The 20687-nt window shown below is 47.6% G+C and overlaps 1 protein-coding gene across 1 annotated transcript in view; it reads right to left on the bottom strand.

Moving 5' to 3' along the window:
• The window catches only part of LOC139383055 (PDZ domain-containing RING finger protein 4-like), a 125529-nt gene extending 105639 nt beyond the window's left edge, over nt 1–19890 (bottom strand). The window contains exon 1 of the mRNA XM_071127361.1: nt 19822–19890. Within this exon, the coding sequence (XP_070983462.1) occupies nt 19822–19890 (69 nt within the window). The remainder of the gene's footprint in view (nt 1–19821) is intronic.
• Between the last annotated feature and the right edge of the window lie 797 nt (nt 19891–20687).

Here is a 20687-nt window from a genome sequence, read left to right on the forward strand (position 1 = left end):
AGAGAGAGGGAGGGGTAGAGATAGAGAGAGGGAGGGGTAGAGATAGAGAGAGGGAGGGGTAGAGATAGAGAGAGGGGGAGGGAGGGGTAGAGATAGAGAGAGGGGGGTAGAGATAGAGAGAGGGAGGGGTAGAGATAGAGAGAGGTAGGGGTAGAGATAGAGAGGGGGAGGGGAAGAGATAGAGAGAGGGAGGGGTAGAGATAGAGAGAGGGAGGGGTAGAGATAGAGAGAGGGGGGTAGAGATAGAGAGAGGGAGGGGTAGAGATAGAGAGAGGGAGGGGTAGAGATAGAGAGAGGGGAGGGAGGGGTAGAGATAGAGAGAGGGGGAGGGAGGGGTAGAGATAGAGATAGAGAGAGGTAGAGATAGAGAGAGGGAGGGGTAGAGAGAGAGAGAGATGGAGGGGTAGAGATAGAGGGAGGAGTAGAGATAGAGAGAGAGAATGAGGGGTAGAGATAGAGAGAGGGGGAGGGAGGGGTAGAGATAGAGATAGAGAGAGGTAGAGATAGAGAGAGGGAGGGGTAGAGATAGAGAGAGGGGGAGGGAGGGGTAGAGATAGAGATAGAGAGAGGTAGAGATAGAGAGAGGGAGGGGTAGAGAGAGAGAGATGGAGGGGTAGAGATAGAGGGAGGAGTAGAGATAGAGAGAGAGAATGAGGGGTAGAGATAGAGAGAGAGGGAAGGGTAGAGATAGAGAGAGAGGGAAGGGTAGAGCTAGAGAGGAGGAGGGGTAGAGATAGGGAGGGGTAGAGAGAGGTAGAGGGAGGGGTAGTGATAGAGAGAGGGGTAGAGCTAGAGAGAGGGGTAGAGATAGAGAGAGGGGTAGAGATAGAAAGAGGGGGGTAGAAATAGAGGGAGGGGTAGAGATAAAGAGAGGGGTAGAGAGAGAGGGAGAGGTAGAGATAAAGAGAGGGGTAGAGATAGAGGGGTAGAGATAGAGGGGGTAGAGATAGAGGGAGGGGTAGAGATAGAGAGAGGGGTAGAGATAGAGAGAGGGGTAGAGATAGAGAGAGGGGTAGAGATAGAGAGAGAGGGAGTAGAGATAGAGAGAGAGGGGGTAGAGATAGAGAGACAGGGGGTAGAGATAGAGACAGGGGGTAGAGATAGAGAGAGAGGGGGTAGAGATAGAGAGAGAGGGGGTAGAGAGAGATAGAGGGGTAGAGATAGAGAGAGGGGTAGAGATAGAGAGAGGGGTAGAGATAGAGGGGTAGAGATAGAGAGAGGGGTAGAGATAGAGAGAGGGGTAGAGATAGAGGGGTAGAGATAGAGAGAGGGGTAGAGATAGAGGGGTAGAGATAGAGAGAGGGGGGTAGAGATAGAGGGAGGGGTAGAGGGAGGGGTAGAGATAGAGAGAGGGGGAGGGAGGGGTAGAGAGAGGGAGGGGTAGGGGTAGAGCTAGAGAGGGGGAGGGGTAGAGATAGGGAGGGGTAGAGAGAGGTAGAGGGAGGGGTACAGATAGAGAGAGGTAGAGGGAGGAGTAGAGATAGAGAGAGGGGTAGAGCTAGAGAGAGGGGTAGAGATAGAGAGATGGGTAGAGATAGAGTGGTAGAGATAGAGAGAGGGGGGTAGAGATAGAGGGAGGGGTAGAGGGAGGGGTAGAGATAGAGAGAAAGGGAGGGGTAGAGATAGAGAGAGGGGGAGGGGTAGAGAGAGAGGGAGGGGTAGAGATAGAGAGAGGGGGAGGGGTAGAGATAGAGAGAGGGAGGGGTAGAGATAGATAGAGGGAGGGGTAGAGATAGAGAGAGGGGGAGGGAGGGGTAGAGATAGAGAGAGGGGGAGGGAGGGGTAGAGATAGAGATAGAGAGAGGGAGGGGTAGAGAGAGAGAGGGAGGGGTAGAGATAGAGAGGGAGGGAGGGGTAGAGATAGAGAGGGAAGGAAGGGTAGAGCTAGAGAGGGGGAGGGGTAGAGATAGAGAGAGAGGGAAGGGTAGAGCTAGAGAGGGGGAGGTGTAGAGATAGGGAGGGGTAGAGAGAGGTAGAGGGAGGGGTACATATAGAGAGAGGTAGAGGGAGGGGTAGAGATAGAGAGAGGGGTAGAGCTAGAGAGAGGGGTAGAGATAGAAAGAGAGGGGTAGAGAGAGATGGAGGGGTAGAGATAGAGAGAGGGGTAGAGATAGAGAGAGGGGTAGAGGTAGTGGTAGAGATAGAGAGAGAGGGAGGGGTAGAGATAGAGATAGAGGGAGGGGTAGAGATAGAGAGAGGGAGGGGTAGAGATAGAGAGAGAGGGAGGGGTAGAGATAGAGAGAGAGGGAGGGGTAGAGATAGAGAGAGAGGGAGGGGTAGAGATAGAGAGAGGTAGAGGGAGGGGTAGAGATAGAGAGAGAGGGAGGGGTAGAGAAAGAGGGAGGAAGGGGTAGAGATAGAGAGAGGGAGGGGTAGAGATAGAGAGAGGGAGGGGTAGAGATAGAGAGAGGGTGGGGTAGAGATAGAGAGAGGGAGGGGTAGAGATAGAGAGAGAGGGTGGGGTAGAGATAGAGAGAGGGAGGGGTAGAGATAGAGAGAGAGGGAGGGGTAGAGAAAGAGGGAGGGAGGGGTAGAGATAGAGAGAGGGAGGGGTAGAGATAGAGAGAGGGGTAGAGATAGAGAGAGGGAGGGGTAGAGATAGAGAGAGGGGGAGGGAGGGGTAGAGAGAGAGATGGGGAGGGAGGGGTAGAGAGAGAGATGGGGAGGGAGGGGTAGAGAGAGAGATGGGGAGGGAGGGGTAGAGAGAGAGAGGGAGGGGTAGAGATAGAGAGATGGGGAGGGAGGGGTAGAGATAGAGGGAGGGGGAGGGAGGGGTAGAGATAGAGATAGAGGGGGAGGGAGGGATAGAGAGATGGGGGAGGGAGGGGTAGAGAGAGGGGGAGGGGTAGGGATAGAAGGAGGGGTAGAGATAGAGAGAGGGAGGGGTAGAGATAGAGAGATGGGGAGGGAGGGGTAGAGATAGAGGGAGGGGTAGAGATAGAGAGAGGGAGGGGTAGAGATAGAGAGAGAGGGAGGGGTAGAGATAGAGAGAGGAGGGGTAGAGATAGAGAGAGGGAGGGTGTAGCGATAGAGAGAGGGGTAGAGAGAGAGGGAGGGGGGAGGGGTAGAGAGAGGGAGGGGTAGAGATAGAGAGAGAGGGAGGGAGGGGTAGAGATAGAGATATGGGGAGGGAGTGGTAGAGATAGAGAGATGGGGAGGGAGGGGTAGAGATAGAGAGATGGGGAGGAAGGGGTAGAGATAGAGAGAGGGAGGGGTAGAGATAGAGTGATGGCGAGGGAGCGGTAGAGAGAGGGGAGAGGGGTAGAGATAGAGATAGAGGGGGAGGGAGGGATAGAGAGATGGGGGAGGGAGGGATAGAGAGAGGGGGGAGCGGTAGAGATAGAGAGAGAGGGAGGGAGGGGTAGAGATAGAGGGAGGGGTAGAGAGAGAGGGAGGGGGGAGGGGTAGAGAGAGAGGGAGGGGTAGAGATAGAGGGAGGGGGGAGGGAGGGGTAGAGATAGAGGGAGGGGGGGAGGGGTAGAGAGAGAGGGATTGAGGGGTAGAGAGAGAGGGAGGGGGGATGGGTTGCGATAAAGACGGAGGGGGGAGATCTAGGCCTTATAGCGCCAGTAAAAAAACACCCCACACACCTTCACACCACTACAGTATTTCTCCACACTCTCGTTCAGGGGTTTTCTTCATCTAACACTATCTCACATGCCCCGTTGAATACTAGACTCCATTTCATCTTTATGTATAGGAGTGGCTCATGCCTCTTCAAAGCAGTGAAGCCATACTCTCTCTCTCCCCATCACCCTCTCTCCTAGAGCTCCTGGGAATCAACCCTCACCAGCCCGCCTCATTTCAGCTCTGTCACCCAGAGACACCACTCAACATGTTATATTGCTAAGAAAGCTGTAGTATTGCATTACAATACATTAGCTTGACTCTCCTCTCTGTTCCTGTCTTTCTGAACTCATCATGCTCTGCTGTCTTCTGAATGGATTCATGGGAAAGCAGCACCACAGATGTTGATGAGTGGAGCAGCAAGCGTAGCAGAGCAGCTAGCGTAGCGGAGTGGAGCAGCAAGCGTAGCGGAGTGGAGCAGCTAGCGTAGCGGAGTGGAGCAGCTAGCGTAGCGGAGTGGAGCAGCTAGCATAGCTGAGTGGAGCTCAGAGACTAATGGCTGGGATGGGATTCCAGCAGGCTGCTACATTTGTTAGCTTAGCTGACATTAATCACCATTGTCCTTTCTTGGTCCTCTTCAGCTCAGTTGTTAGAGCATGGTCATTGGAAAATGGAAAATTACAAATAACCTAAAAGACTCTGAGAAGATGTTACAATGGTAGAGATGGCTTTGGCGTTGATAACTTTGGTCGTCCTGTAGGAGTGACAGCTGTTTGTTAGTGTAGTGTAGCCTAGTGATGATGTATTACCATTACTTTACACTCAATTCACTCACACTAATGGATTCCCAAAGACCAATCTACAGCTTTACTTTGATCCTAAGGTATTTTTGTATACAGTGGGGAGAAAAAGTATTTGATACACTGCTGATTTTGAAGGTTTTCCTACTTACAAAGCATGTTTGAACTTGTTACCTGTATAAAAGACACCTGTCCATACACTCAATCAAACAGACTCCAACCTCTCCACAAAGGCCAAGAACAGAGAGCTGTGTAAGGACATCAGGTATAAAATTGTAGACCTGCACAAGGCTGGGATGGGCTACAGGACAATAGGCAAGCAGCTTGGTGAGAAGGCAACAACTGTTGGTGCAATTATTAGAAAATGGAAGAATGACGGTCAATCATCCTCGGTCTGGGGCTCCATGCAAGATCTCACCTCGTGGGGCATCAATGATCATAAGGAAGGTGAGGAATCAGCCCAGAACTACACGGCAGGACCTGGTCAATGACCTGAAGAGAGCTGTGACCACAGTGTCAAAGAAAACCGTTCGTAACACACTACGCCGTCATGGATTAAAATCCTGCAGCGCACGCAAGGTCCCCCTGCTCAAGCCAGCGCATGTCCAGGCCCGTCTGAAGTTTGCCAATGACCATCTGGATGATCCAGAGGAGGAATGGGAGAAGGTCATGTGGTCTGATGAGACAAAAATAGAGCTTTTTGGTCTAAGCTTTTTTTCCATCTACGTAACATTGCAAAAATAAGAAACATTCTGTCCAAAAATAATGCAGAAAAATTAATCCATGCTTTTGTCACTTCTAGGTTAGACTACTGCAATGCTCTACTTTCCGGCTACCCGGATAAAGCACTAAATATGGGGATGGGGGGCCAAGTATCGCAAGATCTTGGCCAACAACCTCCTTCCCTCAGTAAGAGCATTGAAGATGGGTCGTGGCTGGAGTGGCTCCGTAAGAAGCATCTCAAGGTCCTGGAGTGGCCTAGCCAGTTTCCAGACCTGAACCCAATTGAAAATCTTTGGAGGGAGCTGAAAGTCCGTATTGCCCCGCGACAGCCCAGAAACTTGAAGGATCTGGAGAAGGTCTGTATGGAGGAGTGGGCCAAAATCCCTTCTGCAGTGTGTGCAACTGGTCAAGAACTACAGGAAACGTATGATCTCTGTAATTGCAAACAAAGGTTTCTGTACCAAATATTAAGTTCTGCTTTTCTGATGTATCAAATACTTATGTCATGCAATAAAATGCAAATTAATTACTTAAAAATCATACAATGTGATATTCTGAATTTTTAGATTCCGTCTCTCACAGTTGAAGTGTACCTATGATAAAAATTACAGACCTCTACATGCTTTGTAAGTAGGAAAACCTACAAAATCGGCAGTGTATCAAATACTTGTTCTCCCCACTGTACTCCTATCATAATATAATACACTGAGTGTACAAAACATTAGGACCACCTTCATAATATTGAGTTGCACCATTTTTGATCTCAGAACAGCCTCAATTCGTTGGGTCATGGACTCTACAAGGTGTCGAAAGCGTTCCACAGGGATGCTGGCCCATGTTGACTCCAATGCTTCCCTCAGGTGTGTCAAGTTGGTTGCATGTCCTTTGGGTGGTGGACCAATGTTGATACACACAGGAAACTGTTGAGCTTGAAAACCCCAGCAGCGTTGCAGTTCTTGATACACTCAAACTGGTGCGCCTGGCACTTACTACCATATACCGTTCAACGGCACTTAAATATTTTGTTGTTTGTCACCCTCTGAATGGCACACATACACAATCCATGTCTCAATTGTCTCAAGGCTTAAAAATCCTTCTTTAACCTGTCTCCTCCCCTTCATCTACACCGATTGAAGTGGATTTAACTTCTTATGGCTGCAGGGGCAGTATTGAGTAGCTTGGATGAAAGGCGCCCAGAGTAAACGGCCTGCTCCTCAGTCTCAGTTGCTAATATATGCATATTAGTATTGGATAGAAAACACTCTGAAGTGTCTAAAACTGTTTGAATGATGTCTGTGAGTATAACAGAACTCATATGGCAGGCAAAAACCTGAGAAGAAATCCAAACAGGAAGTGAGAAATCTGAGGTTGGTGGATTTTCAAACCAGGCCCTATTGAATTCACATTGGGATATGAGGGAACCATTTCCTGGTCACGCACATTCCACATGATATCGACTTGTGTTCCATTCCTCCTCAAAACACAAAGAAATTCTCCGGTTGGAACTTTATTGAAGATTTATGATAAAAACATCCTAATGATTGATTCTGTACTTAGTTTGAAATGTTTCTTCGACCTGTAATATAACTTTTTGTAGTTTGTGTCCGAAGAAATGCACAAGTGTTTGGATATGTATACCAAACACGCTAACAAAAGTAGCTAATTGGACATAATCGAACAAATCAAGCATTTATTGTGGACCTGGGATTCCTGGGAGTGCATTCTGATGAAGATCATCAAAGGTAAGGGAATATTTATCATGTATTTTTGGTTTCTGTTGACTCCAACATGGTGGCTAATTGTATTATATTTCTGAGCGCCGTCTCAGATTATTGCATGGTTTGCTTTTTCCTTTAAGTTTAAAAAAAATCTGACACAGCGGTTGTATTTAGGAGAGGTATATCTATAATTCCATGTGTATAACTTGTATTATCATCTGCATTTATGATGAGTATTTCTGTTGAATCGATGTGGCTATGCAAAATCACTGGATGTTTTTGGAACTAGTGAACGTAACACGCCAATGTAAACTCAGATTTGTTGATATAAATATGAACTTTATCAAACAAAACATACATGTATTGTGTAACATGAAGTCCTATGAGTGTCATCTGATGTAGATCATCAAAGGTTAGTGATTCATTTTATCTCTATTTGTGCTTTTTGTGACTTCTATCTTTGGCTGGAAAAATGGCTGTGTATATTCTGTGACTTGGTGGTGACCTAACATAATCATTTGTGGTGCTTTCGCTGTAAAGCATATTTGAAATCGGACACTGTGGTGGGATTAACAACAATATTACCTTGAAAACGGTATAAAATACAGGTATGTTTGAGGAATTTTAATTATGAGATTTCTGTTGTTTTGAATTTGGCACCCTGCACTTTCACTGGCTGTTGTCATATCATCCCGTTAACAGGATTGCAGCCCTAAGAAGTTTTTAACAGGTGACATCAATAGGGGATCATAACTTCCCCTGGGTTCACCTGGTCAGGATATGTCATTTAGCAGAAGATTGTATCCAAATATGTGCATACATTATATGTACGGGTGGCCCCAGGAATCAAACCCACTATCCAGACGTTACGAGCACAATGCTCTACCAACTGAGCTACAGAAAGAAAGGATCAACATCAGCTAAGCTAACAAATGTAGCAGCCTGCTAGAATCCCACCCCAGCCATTAGTCTCTGAGCTCCACTCAGCTACGCTAGCTGCTCCACTCTGCTGCGCTAGCTGCTACGCTAGCTGCTCCACTCATCAACATCTGTGGTGCTGCTAATTAGCCACACATCAGTGGGTCTGAGCCAAACACAGACAATGTGTGACACTCACAAGGGGAACCCATGATACACTGGGATTTCAAAACATCTGTACCAGAGCACAGAGGAAAGAAACATTGTTATTTTCTAAAATAAAGCCTTTTGGGAGAACGGAGTGCAAAAACAATGTTATTGTACAGAGAAGAATGCCTTTTGGGACTTTTAGACGTGTGGTAATGTGTCAAGGATTCAGAACAAGCTATGATAGGGAAAATAAAAGCTGTTAAGCATGTCAGTAGTGTTGACATGTGTTTTATCCTTGTTCCTGAGACATCTCTGTCTCCACCAACAGGACACTCAACTAGGGACTAACTAAAATAGACACTGGATGAGAGGAACAAAGGATGAAACTCATCCATGTTATTAAGGGAGAGACAGAGAAAATGAGAGATGGAGGAGAGACGATGAGAGGTGGCTTAAAAAGAGAGAGAGGAGAGACGATGAGAGCTAGCTTAAAAAGAGGCAGAGAGAGAGAGGAGGGACAAAATAAAAGCTGGAAAGCGAGAGCAAGAAAGAACATTTTGTGGCCTCTTGGTCAGGACCAGGGCTGATAATAAATGTCCTCCTTGTGAGAAAGCTTTGCAGGCCAGAGAGAGGTGAACACATTTTCCTGCTGAGAGCACCTGCAGTCATGAGAACAGAGAGAGAGAGGAGAGAGGAGAGAGAGAACAGAGAAATAAAGTAGACAGAGAGAAAAAAAGTAAGTCATGAATCTCCCACAGCTCTTGGGGTCAGGGCAGCAGGGATAGTGTCAAAATGGTTTCTGAGTGTGAACACTAGAGAAGAGAGGGGGAGGTGTGAGTGACCAACTGCTGTGACACTAACTCCTGCACATGAAACGAACCCGCTGTAAGACTGACCTCTCTCACGCTGAGATGAAGTCACACACTGCATAATGAGAAAGGAACCAGGGGTGTGTGTGTGAGAGAGAGAGTGCATGCGTTGTGAGAGAGAGAGGGGTGGTGTGAAAGAGAAGAAGTGTTGCAACTCCAGCCAGAGAGAGGGAGGGAAAAGAGAGAGAGAGAACTTTAAGATTCCCATAAGCAAGCTGGTCCTGGGGCTCTGTTCACAAACACAAACAGACCCCACAGAGCCCCAGGACAGCAACACAATTACAACCAACCAAACCATGAGAAAACCAAAATATAATTACTTCATAAAAAACAGAGCAAACTAGAATGCTATTTGGCCCTAAACAGAGAGAAGAATACCAGACCACTGTGACTGACTCAAACTTAAAAAACACTTTGACTATGTACAGACTCAATGACATTAGCCTTGCTATTGAGAAATGTTGCCTAAGCCTGTCTTCTCTTGAGAGCCAGGTCTGCCTATGTGCACACTGCCCACCAAATGAGGTGGAAACTGAGCTGCACATCCTAACCTCCTGCCAAATGTATGACCATATTAAAGACACATACAGTTGAAGCCGGAAGTTTACATCTTTCTCACAATTTCTGACATCTTAACGTTTCTCACAATTCCTGACATTTAATCCTAGTAAAATTCCCTGTTTTAGGTCAGTTAGGATCACCAGTTTATTTTAAGAATGTGAAATGTCAGAATAATAGTAGAGATAATGATTCATTTCAGCTTTTATTTCATTCATCACATTCCCAGTGGGTCAGAAGTTTACATACACTCAATTAGTATTTAGTAGCTTTGCCTTTAAATTGTTTAACTTGGGTTAAACGTTTCGGGTTTCCCTCCACAAGCTTCCCATAATAAGTTTTTTTGGTCCATTCCTCCTGACAGAGCTGGTGTAACTGAGTCAGGTTTGTAGGCCTCCTTGCTCTCACACACTTTTTCAGTTCTGCCCACAAGTTTTCTATAGGATGGAGGTCAGGGCTTTGTGATGGCCACTTCAATACCTCGAATTTGTTGTCCTTAAGCCATTTTGCCACAAATTTGGAAGTATGCTTGGAGTCATTGTCCATTTGGAAGACCCATTTGCGACCAAGCTTTTAACTTCCTGGCTGATGTCTTGAGATGTTGCTTCAATATATCCACATGATTGTCCTACCTCATGATGCCATCTATTTTGTGAAGTGCACCATTCCCTCCTGCAGCAAAGCACCCCCACAACATGATGCTGCCACCCCCGTGTTTCATGGTTGGGATGTTCTTCGGCTTGCAAGCCTCCACCTTTATCCTCCTAACATAACGAGGGTCATTATGACCAAACAGTTCTATTTTTGTGTCATCAGACCAGAGGACATTTCTCCAAAAACTACGATCATTGTCCCCATGTGCAGTTGCAAACTGTAGTCTGGCTTTTTTATGGCGGTTTTGGAGCAGTGGCTTCTTCCTTGCTGAGCAGCATTTCCGGTTATGTCAATATAGGACTTGTTTTACTGTGGATATAGATACTTTGTACCCATTTCCTCCAGCATCTCCACAAGGTCCTTTGCTGTTGTTCTGGGATTGATTTGCACTTTTCGCACCAAAGTACGTTCATCTCTAGGAGACAGAACACGTCTCCTTCCTGACCAGTATGACGGCTGTGTGGTCCCATGGTGTTGATACTTGTGTACTATTGTCTGTACAGATGAACGTGGGACATTCAGGTGTTTGGAAATTACTCCAAAGGATAAACCGGACTTGTGGAGGTTAACAAATACCCAGCGCACCCTAGACATTCTGTCTGAGGACCAACTAGGATCACTCAGCCACATAATAATACACTTAGGCAAAAACGACAAGAGAGCACAGCAGGAAAGGGTGGCCACAGCACTCAAGGGAGTGATTGAAAAATCTTCTTCTACTTTCCGCATTTACGCACAAGTGGTTATCTCCACCCTGCTACCACGAAAAGACTTCCACCCTGCTACCACAAAAATACTTTTATACCACGCTCAAGTTCCTAAACGATATCTTAACTGCCATCGATAAGAAACAATACTGTGCAGCCGTATTCATTGACCTGGCCAAGGCTTTCGACTCTGTCATCCTCATCGGCAGACTCGATAGCCTTGGTTTCTCAAATGATTGCCTCACCTGGTTCACCAACTACTTCTCTGATAGAGTTCAGTGTGGCAAGTCAGAGGGCCTGTTGTCCGGGCCTCTGGCAGTCTCTACGGGGGTGCCACAGGGTTCAATTATTGGACCGACTCTCTTCTCTGTATACATCAATGATGTCGGTCTTGCTGCTGGTGAGTCTGTGATCCACCTCAACGCTGTATACTTCTGGCCCTTCTTTGGACACTGTGTTAACAACCCTCCAGACGAGCTACGATGCCATACAACTCTCCTTCCGTGGCCTCCAATTGCTCTTAAATACAAGTAAAACTAAATGCATGCTCTTCAACCGATCGCTGCCTGCACCTGCCCGCCCGTCCAACAACATTTGGACGACTACAAATACCTAGGTGTCTGGTTAGACTGTAAACTCTCCTTCCAGACTCACATCAAACATCGCCAATCCAAAGTTAAATGTAGAATTGGCTTTCTATTTCGCAACAAAGCATCCTTCACTCATGCTGCCAAACATACCCTTGTAAAACTGACCATTCTATCGATCCTTGACTTTGGCGATGTCATTTACAAAATAGCCTCCAATACCCTACTCAATAAATTGGATGCAGTCTATCACAGTGCCATCCGTTTTGTCACCAAAGCCCCATATACTACCCACCACTGTGACCTGTACGCTCTCGTTGGCTGGCCCTCGCTTCATACTCGTCGCCAAACCCACTGTCTCCAGGTCATCTACAAGACCCTGCTAGGTAAAGTCCCCCCTTATCTCAGCTCGCTGGTCACCATAGCAGCACCCACCTGTAGCATGCGCTCCAGCAGGTATATCTCTCTGGTCACCTCCATTCCATGTGTAACTCTGTGTTGTTGTATGTGTCAAACTGCTTTGCTTTATCTTGGACAGGCCACAATTGTAAATGAGAACTTGTTCTCAACTAGCCTACCTGGTTAAATAAAGGTGAAATTTAAATAAATAAAATTAAAATCTATCCAAAACGGAGATGTATGGGTAAACCATTTCTATTTTTTTGGGCCCTATAAAAAAGTCTTATCATGCTTTGTTGATTTCAAAAAATATTTTTGCTCATTTTGACATAAGGGTCTGCTGTACAAACTGATGGAAAGTGGTGTTGGGGGAAAAACATTCAACATTATAAAATCCATGTACACCAACAACAAGTGTGTGGTTAAAATTGGCAAAAAAACACAAATTTCTTTCCACACGGCCGGGGGTGAGACAGGGATGCAGCTTAAGCCCCACGCTCTTCAACATATATATTAACGAATTGGCGAGGGCACCAGAACAGTCTGCAGCATCCGGCCTCACCCTACTAGAATCTGAAGTCAAATGTCTATTGTTTGCTGATGATCTGGTGCTTCTGTCCCCAACTAAGGGGGGCCTACTGCAGCACCTAGATCTTCTGCACAGATCCTGTCAGACCTGGGCCCTGACAGTAAATCTCAGTAAGACAAAAATAATGCTTTTCCAAATAAGGTCCAGTCGCCAGGACCACAAATACAAATTCCATCGTGATACCGTAGCCCTAGAGCACAGAAAAAACTATACATACCTTGGGCCTAAACATCAGTCCCACATATTCATAAACTCCCATATCTATTGGGTAAAATACCACAGTGTGCCATCACAGCAGCAAGATGTGTCACCTGTTTCCACAAGAAAAGGGCAACCAGTGAAGAACAAACACCATTGTAAATACAACCCATTTTTATTTATTTTTTATTTTCCCTTTTGTACCATTTGCATATCATTACAGCACTGTATATATACATAATATGACATTTGAAATGGGTTCATTCTTTTGGAACTTCTGTGAGTGTAATGTTTACTGTTAATTTGTATTGTTTATTTCACTTTTGTTTATTATCTACTTCACTTGCTTAGGCAATGTAAATGTGTTTCCCATGCCAATAAAGCCCTTCATTGAATTGAAATAGAGAGCGAGAGACAGAGAGACAGAGAGCGAGAATCCTCTGGGCAGTGGAGCTCTCACAGATACACAGCGGGTTAGAAGTGTGTCAGTGTGTCTTTGTGTTCAGGAAGATACTCGTGACAGAGGAGGGAAGTGTACGGAGCTCACACACTCCTTTCCTTTCCTCTCTCTCCCTCGATACCTTTCTCTCTCTTCATCTGTTGCCGTGATTCTCTGTCTTTCCTTCTCTCTCTCATATGTGTCTCCCTCTTTCCCTCCTTCTCTCTCTCTTACTCTCCTATGTTTATCTCTCTTTCCCTCCTCTCTCTCTTACTCTCTCTCCTGTTTCTCTCTCTTTCCCTCCTCTCTCTCTTACTCTCTCTCCTATGTTTCTCCCTCTTTCCCTCCTCTCTCTCTTACTCTCCTATGTTTCTCTCTCTTTCCTTCCTCTCTCACCCGTCTCCTTCCTATGTTTCTCCATCTTTCCCTCCTCTCTCTCTTACTCTCTCTCCTATGTCTCCCCCTCTTCTCTCCTGTCTCTCCTGTCCAATGTTTCTCCCTCTTTCCTTCCTTCTCTCTCTCTTAAGTCTCTCCCTCTTTCCCTCCTTCTCTCTAACTCCCTCTCCTATGTCTCTCCCTCCTTCTCTCTCTTACTCTCTCTCTCATGTTTCTCCCTCTTTCCCTCCTCTCTCTCCCATCTCCTTCCTATGTCTCTACCTCTTTCCCTCTTTCTCTCTCTTACTCTCTCTCCCTCTTTCCCTCCTCTCTCTTTCTCTCTCCTATGTTTCTCCCTCTTTCCCTCCTTCTCTCTCTTACTCTCTCTCCTGTCTCTCCCTCTTTCCCTCCTCTCTCTCTCCTATGTTTCTCCCTCTTTCCCTCCTCTCTCTTACTCTCTCTCCTGTCTCTCCCTCTTTCCCTCCTCTCTCTCTCTGCTATGTTTCTCCCTCTTTCCCTACTCTCTCTTACTCTCTCTCCTATGTCTCTCCTTCATATGTTTCTCCCTCTTTCCCTCCTCTCTCTTACTCTCTCTCCTGTCTCTCCCTCCTCTCGCTCTCTGCTATGTTTCTCCTTTCCCCCCCTCCTCTCTCTCCCGTCTCCTTCCTATGTTTCTCCCTCTTTCCCTTCTTCTCTCTCTTTTCTATGTTTCTCCCTCTTTCCCTTCTTCTCTATGTTTCTCCCTCTTTCCCTCCTTCTCTCCCTATTACTATCTCTCCCTCTTTCTCTCTCTCGTCTCCTTCCTATGAAAGTTTCAACTAGGTCTGTTTGATAATTAGCCAGGTCCTTCATCAGTGGTGCTGGTACAGATGCACGCATCACCTTTATTCATTCACACCAATGATTATGACAATGTTAGTTGAGTCCTGACAGGAGGCGCTGAGAAAACAAGCTCCTCTCCTTTCAATCCTCATCAATTCCCTCCCCTTTCTCTCTCCTCTCCTCCTCTCTTCCTCTTCTCTCCCTCTGACCTTCCCTCTCCTCTACACTCCTCTACCCTTCTCTACCTTCCTCTCCACTCCTCTAGCTTCCTCTACCTTTCTCTCCACTACCCTCCCCTCCATCTTGCTCTCCTCTACCTTCCTCTCCACTCCTCTACCTTACTCTCCACTCCACTCCCCTCCTCTACACTCCTCTCCTCTACCCTTCTCTACCATCCTCTCCACTCCTTTCCTCTCCACTCCTCTACCTTCCTCTCCACTACCCTCCTCTCCTCTTCTCTACCCTCCACTCCTCTACCTTCCTCTCCACTCCTCTACCTTCCTCTCCACTCCTCTACCTTCCTCTCCACTCCTCTACCTTACGCTCCACTCCATTCCTCTCCACTCCTCTACCCTTCTCTACCTTCCTCTCCACTCCTTTCCTCTCCTCCACCTTCCTCTCCACTCCTCCACCTTCCACTCCACTCCTCTACCTTACTTTCCACTCCACTCCCCTCCTCTACCTTCCTCTCCACTCCTCTACCTTCCTCTCCTCCACCTTCCTCTCCACTCCTCCACCTTCCACTCCACTCCTCCACCTTACTTTCCACTCCCCTCCTCTACCTTCCTCTCCACTCCTCTACCTTCCTCTCCACTCCTCTACCTTCCTCTCCACTCCTCTACCCTCTCCACTCCTCTACCCTCTCCACTCCTCTACCCTCTCCACTCCTCTACCCTCTCCACTCCTCTCCACTCTCCACTCCTCTACCTTCCTCTCCACTCTCCACTCCTTTCCTCTCCTCTTCCCTCCTCTCCACTTCTCTACCTTCCTCTCCACTCCTCTACCTTCCTCTCCACTCCTCTACCTTCCTCTCCACTCCTCTACCTTCCTCTCCACTCCTCTACCCTCTCCACTCCTCTACTCTCTCCACTCTACCCTCCTCTACCTTCCTCTCCACTCTCCACTCTCCACTCCTTTCCTCTCCTCTTCCCTCCTCTCCACTCCTCTACCCTCCTCTCCACTCCTCTACCCTCCTCTACCCTCCTCTCCACTCCTCTACCCTACCTTACTTTCCACTCCACTCCCCTCCTCTACCTTCCTCTCCACTCCTCTACCTTCCTCTCCTTCCTCTGGGGGTTGGGAGTTGGGAGACTGGGAGTGCTGGGGGGAATAGGGTAGACTGGGGGTGCTGGGGGAGATTGTGGTATGCAGAAGACTGGGGAGACTGGGGGTGCTGGAGGAGATTGTGGTATGCAGAAGACTGGGGAGACTGGGGGTGCTGGAGGAGATTGTGGTATGCAGAAGACTGGGGTGACTGGGGCTGGAGGAGATTGTGGTATGCAGAAGACTGGGGTGATGGGGGAGATTGTGGTATGCAGAAGACTGGGGAGGCGGGGGGAATGGAGGAGATTGAGGTAGTATATGGAAGACTTACTCAGGCCTGGAGGCTAGGATATGCATATCATTGGTATATTTGGATAGAAAACACTCTAAAGTTTCCAAAACTGTTAAAATAATGTCTGTGTATAACAGAACTGATATGGCAGGGGAAAACCTGAGGAAAATCCATCCAGGAAGTGCCATTATTTTGAAATGGGTGTTTTTCCATTGAAAGCCTATCCACCATATAAAGGGATATGACCCAGCTTGCGTTCCCTATGCCTTCCACTAGAGGTGAACAGTCTTTAGAATTTTTTTCAGGCTTTTATTCAGAAAAATGAGGGAGAATGACCATTTTGAATGAGTGGACAGTGGAAAGTCCCAGAGCTGTTTGGTGCGAGCAACCTAGAGTGTGCCTTTTGTTGTTTGTCCTTTATGTTGACGACGCTATTGTCCGGTTGAAATATTATTGATTATTTAGACAAAAAACAACCTGAGGATTGATTATAAACATCTTTGACATGTTTCTACGAACTTTACTGGTACTATTTGGATTTTTCATCTGTCTGTTGTGACTACCTTTGAGTCAATGGATTACTGAACAAAACGCGCCAACAAAACGGAGGTTTTTGGACATAAAGAGGGACTTTATCGAACAAAACAAACATTTATTGTGTAACATGGAGTCTTGTGAGTGCAACCATATGAAGATCATCAAAGGTAAGTGATTAATGTTATTGCTATTTCTGACTTTCGTGACTAATCTATTTGGCTGGAAAATGTTTGTATGGTTTTGTGTGCTGGGCGCTGTCCTCAGATAATAATAGTTGCTTTCGCTGTAAAGCCTTTTTGAAATCTGACACAGCGGCTGGATTAACAAGAAGTTAAGCTTTATTTTGATTTATTACACTTGTGATTTTATGAAAGTTAAATATTTATAATACTTTCATTTGAATTTGGCGCTCTGCAATTTCACCGGATGTTGTTGAGGTGTCCCTCTAGCGGCACGCCTTTCCCAAACAGGTTTTAAAGATATCTTTTGAGATCCGCATACTGATAATCAAATTGATACAATAGCAGAGTAATGCTTACTAGTGCACCAAAAGATTAAAGCATTAACTCTTTGGTGTGAGACATACACAGTCATTCTTTCTTGAAGACCAAAGCAGAACAAGTGAAGTACTAGTGTAAATTGCCTAAGGCGCTGAACTTCCATGACATTGAGATGACAACAGCTGCAGAGAGCTGAAACACACAGGTGTCTTAAAAAACTGTATTCAATCCTACAATTGAATCTAACCTCAGAAGAGTGGCATCAAACATGCTCAAAGCACTCCCCCATAAAATAAAGGCAAAACAAACCCAAGCCCCAAAGACTTGGAAGGAAAACACAAGACTCAAACAGGACCTAAACCCTAAACAGTCTGCTATTAAACCGACAGCATGACAGGACCTAAACCCTAAACCCTCTGCTACTGAAAACACAGCATGAGAGTACCTAAACCCTAAACAGTCTGCTACTGAACACACAGCATGACAGTACCTAAACCCTAAACCCTCTGCTACTGAACACACAGCATGACAGTACCTAAATCCTAAACCCTCTGCTACTGAACACAGACAAACTCACTTTGTGAAAGCCAGTCACAAATTGCTCAAACCCCCCAAAACAGCTTTGTACCCCTTCCTAGAGCATGTCTACTCTACCCTGCTCTTCACTACCCTACCCTGCTTTACCCTACTCTACCCCAGTCTATCCTACCATAGTCTAGACTTGTCTGCTCTACTCTACCATAGTCTAGTCTACTCTACCATAGTCTAGTCTACTCTACCATAGTCTAGTCTACTCTACCTTAGTCTAGTCTAGTCTACTCTACCTTAGTCTAGTTTAGTCTACTCCACCTTAGTCTAGTTTAGTCTACTCTACCTTAGTCTAGTTTAGTCTACTCTACCTTAGTCTAGTTTAGTCTACTCTACCTTAGTCTAGTTTAGTCTACCTTAGTCTAGTTTGGTCTACTCTACCTTAGTCTAGTTTGGTCTACTCTACCTTAGTCTGGTCTACTCTACCTTAGTCTGGTCTACTCTACCTTAGTCTGGTCTACTCTACCTTAGTCTGGTCTACTCTACCATAGTCTAGTCTACTCTACCATAGTCTAGTCTACACTACCATACTCTACTCTACCATAGTCTAGTCTACCATAGTCTAGACTTGTCTGCTCTACTCTACTCTACCATAGTCTAGTCTACTCTACCATAGTCTAGTCTACTCCACTCTGCTCTAGTCTACCCTACCATAGTCTAGCTGGCTCTACTCTACCATAGTCTACTCTACTCTACCATAGTCTACTCTACTCTAGTCTACCGTACCATAGTCTAGCTGGCTCTAACTCTACTCCACCATAGTCTAGTCTGCTCTACTCTACCCTGCTCTAGTCTAGTCTGCTCCAGTCTAGTCTGCTCTACTCTACCCTGCTCTAGTCTAGTCTGCTCTAGTCTAGTCTGCTCTACTCTACCCTGCTCTAGTCTACCCTGCTCTAGTCTACCCTGCTCTAGTCTAGTCTGCTCTAGACTAGTCTGCTCTACTCTACCCTGCTCTAGTCTAGTCTGCTCTAGTCTAGTCTGCTCTAGTCTAGTCCACTCAGGTGAGAGTGCTTTAGTACCAACAGTCTTCTCAACCTGCTCTCAGACACTCTGGCTTGTTGACTCTCTGGCTGGTTGACTCTCTGGCTGGCTGGCTCTCTGGCTGACTGACTCTCTGGCTGGCTGGCTGACTCTCTGGCTGGCTGGCTGACTCTCTGGCTGGCTGGCTGACTTTCTGGCTGGCTGGTTGACTCTCTGGCTGGCTGGTTGACTCTCTGGCTGGCTGGCTGACTCTCTGGCTGGCTGGCTGACTCTCTGGCTGGCTGGCTGACTCTCTGGCTGGCTGGCTGACTCTCTGGCTGGCTGGCTGACTCTCTGGCTGGCTGGCTGACTCTCTGGCTGGCTGGCTGGCTGACTCTCTGGCTGGCTGGCTGGCTGGCTCTCTGGCTGGCTGGCTGACTCTCTGGCTGGCTGGCTGACTCTCTGGCTGGCTGGCTGGCTGACTCTCTGGCTGGCTGACTGGCTGACTCTCTGGCTGGCTGACTCTCTGGTTGGCTAACTCTCTGGCTGGCTGACTCTCTGGCTGGCTGACTCTCTGGCTAGCTGGCTGACTCTCTGGCTGGCTGGCTGACTCTCTGGCTGGCTGGTTGGCTGACTCTCTGGCTGGCTGGCTGGCTGACTCTCTGGCTGGCTGGCTGGCTGGCTGACTCTCTGGCTGGCTGGCTGGCTGACTCTCTGGCTGGCTGGCTGACTCTCTGGCTGGCTGGCTGACTGGCTGACTCTCTGGCTGGCTGACTCTCTGGCTGGCTGGCTGACTCTCTGGCTGGCTGGCTGGCTGACTCTCTGGCTGGCTGACTCTCTGGCTGGCTGACTCTCTGGCTGGCTGGCTGACTCTCTGGCTGGCTGGCTGACTCTCTGGCTGGCTGACTCTCTGGCTGGCTAACTCTCTGGCTGGCTGACTCTCTGGCTGGCTGGCTGACTCTGGCTGGCTGACTCTCTGGCTGGCTGACTCTCTGGCTGGCTGACTCTCTGGCTGGCTGGCTGACTCTCTGGCTGGCTGGCTGACTCTCTGGCTGGCTGGCTGACTCTCTGGCTGGCTGACTCTCTGGCTGGCTGGCTGACTCTCTGGCTGGCTGACTCTCTGGCTGGCTGACTCTCTGGCTGGCTGACTCTCTGGCTGGCTGGCTCTCTGGCTGGCTGGCTCTCTGGCTGGCTGGCTCTCTGGCTGGCTGGCTGGCTGGCTGGCTGAATGGGCACCACTCTACTCTGACACTTTAAAGACCACTCTGCCTCGCTGCATCAAATACATGAGTCTCTCTCTCCTTATCCTTTCCCTGTATTTATCTCTCATTCTCTTTGTCTTAGCTGTAACGTCTGACACTGTCTTCCTAACAGGTATAAAACACAGATCCTCTCAACACACAGCAGAGATGCAAGATAGTAAAACTACTCTGCACAGACCATAGACGACACACACGCACCATACGCAACACACACACACACACCAAACGCAGCACAAATGAACGTCATAAACAACACACACACCATACACAACACACACACCATACACAAAAGCACCCTGACTGAATGGCAGCAGCGAGCCCCTGCATCAGAGATGGCTCCACTCACCTGTGCGATCTCATACAGCAGCTTATAGTGTTCCTCTCGTTTCTGTAAAGTGCACAGATTGCAGCCCATTCTAGTCGCCGTGGCAACGCCGGACGTCCAATCGTCCCCGAGCGACAGCAGCGGCAGTGGAACTGTACGGACGGGGTCACCCTCCAGACCAGTGCACCCGTTCTCATCAGTCACTCTGTACAGGGCATCACACACTCATTCACACACAGTCGTTCACAGACAACCACAGAAAAGCTCCAGCTGGTTGTACTAGAGAAATGCTCTTATAGAAGCACTGACTGCAATGGATACACTAGTAGCGATGGTGGTAGTAATAGTAACAGTTTCAGCATCTGCCGGTGCCTCTCTCTCCTCTCTCTCTCTCTCTCTCTCTCTCTCACACACACACCACACGCTGGAGTTGTGACTCCCGCTCTCCCGCTCACTGGGTAAGACACGCCCTCTTTTCCCTCTCAGCCTCGGTGCACATGACTACACAGAGAGCTGCTCATGAATAATGAGGTAGGGTGGGTTAATATTAATGAGGGGTGTGGTTAGGGGCCCATGGAAAGGTGGAAGGGGCGTATGGTACCCAGAGTGTTGGCTCATTAAGATCGAAGCACAGTTACACAATGATGTTCCTTTGTGTGAGCAGCATTGGATTCACACTGCATTATACAGAGAGTGAGAGAGAAAGACAGGGAGAGAGGAGAGAAACAGAAACCGAGAGAGAGAAGTGAGAGAGAGGGGGAGAGGGAGAGAGACAGTCAGAGAGAGACAGAGAGAGAGACAGAGAGAGAGGGGGAGTGGGAAGAGAGAGAGAGGGGGGGGGGGGGAGAAAGAGAGAGAGAGAGGGGGGAGAGAGAAAGAGCTGCTAA

Source organism: Oncorhynchus clarkii, chromosome 2, assembly GCF_045791955.1.
Source record: "Oncorhynchus clarkii lewisi isolate Uvic-CL-2024 chromosome 2, UVic_Ocla_1.0, whole genome shotgun sequence".
Taxonomy (NCBI): domain Eukaryota; kingdom Metazoa; phylum Chordata; class Actinopteri; order Salmoniformes; family Salmonidae; genus Oncorhynchus; species Oncorhynchus clarkii.